We start from the raw sequence: 6,417 nt of genomic DNA, 5'->3' as shown, positions 1-6,417 counted from the left end.
GGTCTTTCATCCACACAAGTATAAAGCTATTATTTTATTTTTGAATTAGTTTGGGAACCATGGAAGGAGAAAATCGAAACAGTTCTACAAATTCCCATAACGAGTATCTGAGAGAAAAGGTTCTCGATGTTATGCGATCTGTGGAAGCAGAAGCCCGCGAGGAAAATGCAGGCATTCTTCCTGCTGCTCTACAAACCTCAACAGTCGCTACAACAAGAATTGAAAATGACCATTTGGTGTCGACTGTGAGGTTTCATAAGGTGATGTCGACATATGTCGAGCACCAACTTTCGGGGGAGAGTTCATCAGAGAATATTGGTATACGCGAATTAAATGACCAACTGCATCAAGAGAATATTGTTCTCCTCAGAGTCAGTACTCAGATCGAGAGTTTATCAGAGAATATTGATATACGTGAATTAGATTTTGAATGGCGTGAAGCTATTGTTAATCGTTTCAGAAGCAATGAAGGTGAATATGACGAGAGCGAAGACTATCTAACAACATTTACATTTCCTGATAATACTATTGTTTTTCGATACATACATGATCATCGCCAGCCCAACCGAGGACTGGATTTTTTCATTCATGGTCAAATTATATGGAATTCCAGATTCACATGGCGTCAGATCAAACAACATCTTGAGGACTATACGTATAACTTCCATTTCAGATCTGAAATTATCCATATTGGCATGGGTGACATTACAGAGGAAGGAGAAATAAGTAGTCCCGCGGAGGAAGAAGTGCCTAATAGCCTTCGTGTAGCAGTGGATGCGTTGCCATCATTAGCTGTGGTTAGCGAAGAAAGTGAAAGCAGTGATGGAGACATGTGCTCAATTTGTCACGAAACGTTTTCCAGTGAAGAGCCTGCAAAAGAATTGCCATGCCAACACCTCTATCACTCGAAGTGCATTCTCTTATGGCTTCACCGCAGAAATTCTTGTCCAATGTGTAGATCTGAATTTTCTTCTTTAACCGAGCTACTGCTTTCTCCAACGAATACATTTGATTATAATTTCTTGCTGAAAGTAAACATTTAACTTCAAATTAGATTTAGAAATCCATTCAACATGACAAGCTCACAAAAACTTAAACCCTGATGTTCACATTCATCACTCTGCTGTCTTTTAACTATGCAAATTAGACTTGCAAAAATAATATAATCCAGAACCTAGGCATTGAGGCCAGTATAGGCATGATACCATTGAAGAATTTGCCGCAACATAAAACCTATAAAGAAAACAGATGAGGTATAACTTTCTCTTATTTCATTTTTTACTCTAAATTTATTAGAGTAAGATGACTATATTTGAGTTTCCAACAAAATATGAAACATATACACACAAATATCTTACCTCAGCTGACAAATCTACATTATTAAAATCAAGAATGAATAAAAACCTCAAGGCAGTGAGGGGTGGAAGGGATTTTAATTAACTACGGCTGCGGCCATAGAAGTGGGTTTACCAAGGAAGGTTGGCCTCTCATCGCTGGCCATAGTCACAGTCACTCTCATGTCGTAATGTTCATCAGAATGTTTTGAGATATCCTCCGTGCTCTGGTTCACCCCATCTTCATTACGAACATCCTGTGATGTGTTTCTTTCTCGACCTTCAGAAAGGGGCCCACGCATGGACTCCTTGAGGTAAGAGCATACGAGAATAATCACAGGAAAGGGAAAGAGAATGAGCATGACACCTAACAGATACAGAACAAGCAAACTCCAATCTGATAATTTGCTGCCTCCTGAGAACATCTCCCCTCGTTGGTGTTGGTATCCTTCCTGCAAGGCCTGCACGACGAAATTCCGTTATAGCAAGGTATTAGAAAGCTATACGATTTTCAGAACACACAAAACCATAAAATGTAAGAAACAGAGACGCACAATCAAAACTTCAAGAACATCAAGATGAAGATGAAGACTGCCAAGTACAAAAGATGCCGTGCCCATTACAGCTGATAACGGTACAGAATTTTTGCTGAATGATATTTGATGGCTGAGATTTTAAAATCTCAACGATGATGTCTTTGTCTTCTTAGGCGTAAAGATCCCCCAATTTGGCGGTGCAGAATTCATCCAAAACCTTGGTTTGGCAGCTTCAACGTGTATATTTTGCAGTACCATGTTGGGAGCCGAGGAGAAAAAAAGCTTCAACTACACGTCCTGCATGACAATGCTCAGCAGGCCCCTGATGTGTTCGACGAAGGTGTCTTTGGACTGAAGCTTCAACTTTCTTGAATGAAAATGTACCGCCGAATTCTTCGAGATGCCGCGGTTTCAATTTCAAATTTCAAACCAACTTAGAATAATGAATGGCCGGGTTCAAGTTCTTGTTTCGGCGGGTTTCCAAATTCAAATGAGTGTACGGTCTGGTGGTGGCATTCAAGGCGGAGGCAACCGACTGACCGACGTGTGCCTGCACGCCAGAGTGGAGGCCAAAGTGGAGGCGGGCAGGGTCGATGGGCAGGAGCACGGCAGACGGCAGAGTCGCCGGAGCTGCGTGACCTGTAATCGCCGGAGAGGGATGCATGCCATGATCCATGGTCGAGCATGTAAGGGCGCCATGACGTCAAGGAGGCCGTCTGCCGCTGTCAGAGGGGGTAAGGACATAGCATTAACTTTGCTATGGAGGTGGAAATAGGAACCGCCGTGGATGGTCGAGCCACGTATGCGGACGCACGTTATGCACATTCAACAAGGACGAAAGAGGAAATGTGCCATCGGCCCATGCGGGGGGTGGCTCCAGTGCAACAAAAACAACGTGGAGCCCCCTGCGACACTGGCGGAATTCATATTGGGCGAAGGCGTATCTATCAAATTGTAATAACATTCGAGACAAATCTCTCAGCTACAATATATTTTGTCATCTCTACATAATTTGGATGCGAAACCTTATGAAAGTTCTTTCCAACTAGTCGGCCTTTAGTTCTTCTTTGTTCTCCTTGTACAACTTCTCTGCTACATTGGTCACAAGATCGCAAATACGCCCAAATTTGTGTACGACTCTCTCCAATATGAGGAGGAGAAGGCACGATGTTTTTATTTTCCATCAGTTAACTTGTTGACAAACGTCCACAGTGTCGTCCAGAGTGACGTGAGACCAATACAAGTCCGCTCTATGATTAGAGCCACTCATCGTTGTTATTACTTTTAATGGGAAACGATGTTATGATGGATATTATTAAATTTGATAGTGTTTATTTTGAATTTTTAGAATTTTAATTTAATTAATAATTATTAGATAAGTGATAGGATTTAATTTTCATGGAATATTTTAGAATATTTATGGTAATATACACAAACTAACAGTTATTTAAAGTATTTATATTTTATTATTATTTTAATTAAATTAATTAATTAAAAAATGAGCTATGGTTTTTTGGGCATGCACTATTAATAAACCACTAAATTGTAGCAAAATTTATTTAAACATTAAAAAACTTCATGATAAAGTGGGAATACATCTCCATAATTAAGAATTTTATTGCATGTTTTTTAATTTATAAATGTATATATATTTAACTTATATATTAATTATTTTTAAATAAATTTATGACATAGTATTTTTTTGTAATGGGAAATATATTATGCAATACATTTTTTTATAATTATCATTATTGACACTTCCATTCTTTGTGAAATTATATCATTTTATGTTAATTTTAAATTAAATTTTATATACAATGATATGATTTCCAATCATTTCTAAAAGTTTGTACCCATGTGTGTTTTCTAATTTTAAATAACATTGAAGTCAAAATGAATAATAAAATCCACCTTCAAAATGTGTGTTCCGCTTTCCTCTCATCTCCCTTGTATCGATCCTATCGCTCCTTCTCATACTTAATACGTTTGAGAAGTACCTGTAAACAAAACAAAAAATAAAGAATCGATCAAAGCACACGATCTATTGAATATAAGTGAAAGGAATAAAATACAATTCAAACATATAAGCATCATGAAACAATACAAACATATGGGAGAAAGGTTCAAACACTTTCTTAGATAGAATAAGGAATTACAACCATTGGTGTCTGATTCAAAGCCATTCCTTCAGCTTGGATCCCATCCACATCACATCAAAAGCATGACAAACTTGTAGCATTACAACACTTTCTCCAAAGCCAAATATCATAGCAGCATTATCTCCTTACAATTCAACATAATCCAGCCCCTGATCACTTAGATGAGTGGTCAATTTATGGGAAGATGAAGGAGGTTTTGTCATAAATGGTGGCATTGAATGGCCTTCCATACTTAGAATTAGTTCCATGGAGGAAGGGATGAGAGGATAGGATGCACCCTAACTCATTCCTCATCCATTTTCAAGCTCATAGGAGTTGATAATTGAGGGAACCTTCTAGATGACTCCAAAAGATAAGAATATTTTCCAAACCCTATGTGAATTTCGCACATTCTCACCCATCGTAGGTGAAAGGAAGCCTAAGTGCTCTGCAGAGCACTCTGGCAGTGGACTCAACTGCTCTGCAGCACACCTTTACAAGAGCTTACCTACACTGGTCCCTCTAGAGGCTGTTTCTGGATGTCTTCAAGTCATGAAACTGTCTGGGAAGGAGGCATTCAAAAGGGTGACTTGTTTAGGGCATGTAGCAACTGAAATTGGGGTTTGATGAGCCCTAAAACACTGATATGGATGATGGGATTGATGTGCCCAAATGGATCTGTAACAACTGCCCCCTAAAGCGTGAAGTCAGAAAAATGCCAATGTCAAATGAAATGCTTTACGATGTGATGAGGAGGTATCGAAGTGGAAGGTGACCTGTATCAATTACAATACACATATCATGATATTTGATTTTACATGAATTGTTGAGGGAAGGCATACCCATGCTCAACTTATAAACTTTCATTACAGGTACATAAAAAGTCATCTACTTATATAGACCCATGATCAGAATGACTATCAATGTAAAGCCATTGTACATATGATTTAGTGCTCCTGAAATTGCAGCCTAGATGGATGAAACTAGATCCGAGGTCTTCTATCTCATTCAATCATTTCCTCAAGTACGAGTCTAACCATGTGAATATGTGATCTGAAGTCGAACATGGGAAGACACCATCTAATTACCAGCCAATGATGTAATCTGTTAATAGATATCACTGATAATGATAATGACCCTCAAGGTACTGCCATACATTCCGCATGGTGTGAATGGCTGGTTTGATATCGAACACCATACAAAGTCTTTCGGTCGAAGGCCATTGATTTTAACCTATCACTGGAAGCGAGAAACCTTCGATTGATGCATGCAAGCCTCAAGGTACTGGAAGGGTGTTTCTAAGTCAACTTCTTGGATAATGTTCTGATGTCAACAAGAAGTGACTCGTCGCAAGAGGGCCTTGATGTATCCCACATCAATGACACGAAATGAGTGTAGTGATTTTAGAGATGGAATTTGACTGACGACACAAGGTTCAGGAATGGTGGTCATGAAAATGAAGGTTTATGGTAATGCAAAGGGTGAATTTTGACTGAATGACTTCTCTTGAACATATCTGAAACATTGAAATGAATTGGTAGCATTGACCCAAAAAAAAGTGATGGATGGTATGATAACCATCAAGCTAATAACCCAACCTAGATCATCGTGGTGATGGAGTGAAAATGTCATGTTCAAGAGTGACCTACTACCATAAAATAGTTTTCCCCTTTTTCCATTTTCCCCATTCATTGCTGACCAGTACCTTTCTAGTTTTTATCAAGCTTGAGGAGGATAAAATATTCTTGTTGTATAATTCCACCCTTCAGGTGAATCCATTGCTATTTGATGTTTCAACGAGTCTAGCGAAGGTGAAACTCAGTCTTGTCTAGATGGAAAAGTTTGTCGCTATTTGATGTTTTAACAAGTTTAACGACAAAGATAACTCGGTATTTTTCATGTTTAGAGAGCTTGAAAAGGGACAAAAAGAAAACTCCACAAGTTATTTTTCGTAAATTAATCTCTCAAGCCTAGAAAAGTGTAAAATAATATAAGAGAGATATCATTTCCAATCCGTTAACTAGCTGAAAGGGACAAGCGCTCAACAATCTTTTCATATTTCGAGAGTTTGAAAAGAGCTTAAAGAGGACTCTATTTTGAGGAACAAGTGGTGTCTAGGGTAGCAACTGGTTCCAGTGATGTTGGAACTTCTCAAAACATGTTGATTTAAGTGAAGAGGCTGGCTAATAAGACCACTTGTTGCAACTATTCCTCAAAAAGAGTAAAACAACCAAGTGAGAGCGTATGATCGGCCATCCAGGTAGTGACGATGGAAGGAGAAAAACCAAGGCTCATCTGATGGAAGAGGCTGATAGAATGAAAATAACGAGGGATAAAATGGAGATGGGTTGATTTTTACACAAGCTTGAACCATGGGAAACTATGCTTGGATTCAGTTTCATGTTTACA

General features: G+C 38.7%; 1 protein-coding gene across 1 annotated transcript; it reads right to left on the bottom strand.

The window, feature by feature from the left end:
* Positions 1-633: 633 nt before the first annotated feature.
* On the bottom strand, positions 634-1,806 carry LOC149154996 (uncharacterized). The gene is made up of 2 exons (XM_089445882.1): positions 1,471-1,806; positions 634-1,025 (listed from the first exon to the last, which is right to left on the bottom strand). Exons 1-2 carry the CDS (start codon positions 1,757-1,759, stop codon positions 799-801), a joined length of 516 nt encoding a protein of 171 aa, XP_089302008.1. The 5' UTR covers positions 1,760-1,806; the 3' UTR covers positions 634-798.
* Positions 1,807-6,417: the final 4,611 nt, after the last annotated feature.

This window comes from Pinus tabuliformis, chromosome 9, assembly GCF_031772625.1.
Source record: "Pinus tabuliformis cultivar Carrire ecotype Pingquan chromosome 9, CPIR1, whole genome shotgun sequence".
Taxonomy (NCBI): Eukaryota; Viridiplantae; Streptophyta; class Pinopsida; order Pinales; family Pinaceae; genus Pinus; species Pinus tabuliformis.
Note: the sequence above shows the minus strand (reverse complement) of the source record. Positions and strands in the feature narration are given on the sequence as shown.

Bases quoted from the DNA above. Each gene is read 5' to 3' on its own strand.
- LOC149154996 (XM_089445882.1), bottom strand. From the start codon at position 1,759: ATGTTCTCAGGAGGCAGCAAATTATCAGATTGGAGTTTGCTTGTTCTG. The intron at 1,026-1,470 runs GTAAACCCACTT...GTTTACTTTCAG, and splicing joins TGAGAGGCCAACCTTCCTTG to CAAGAAATTATAATCAAATG.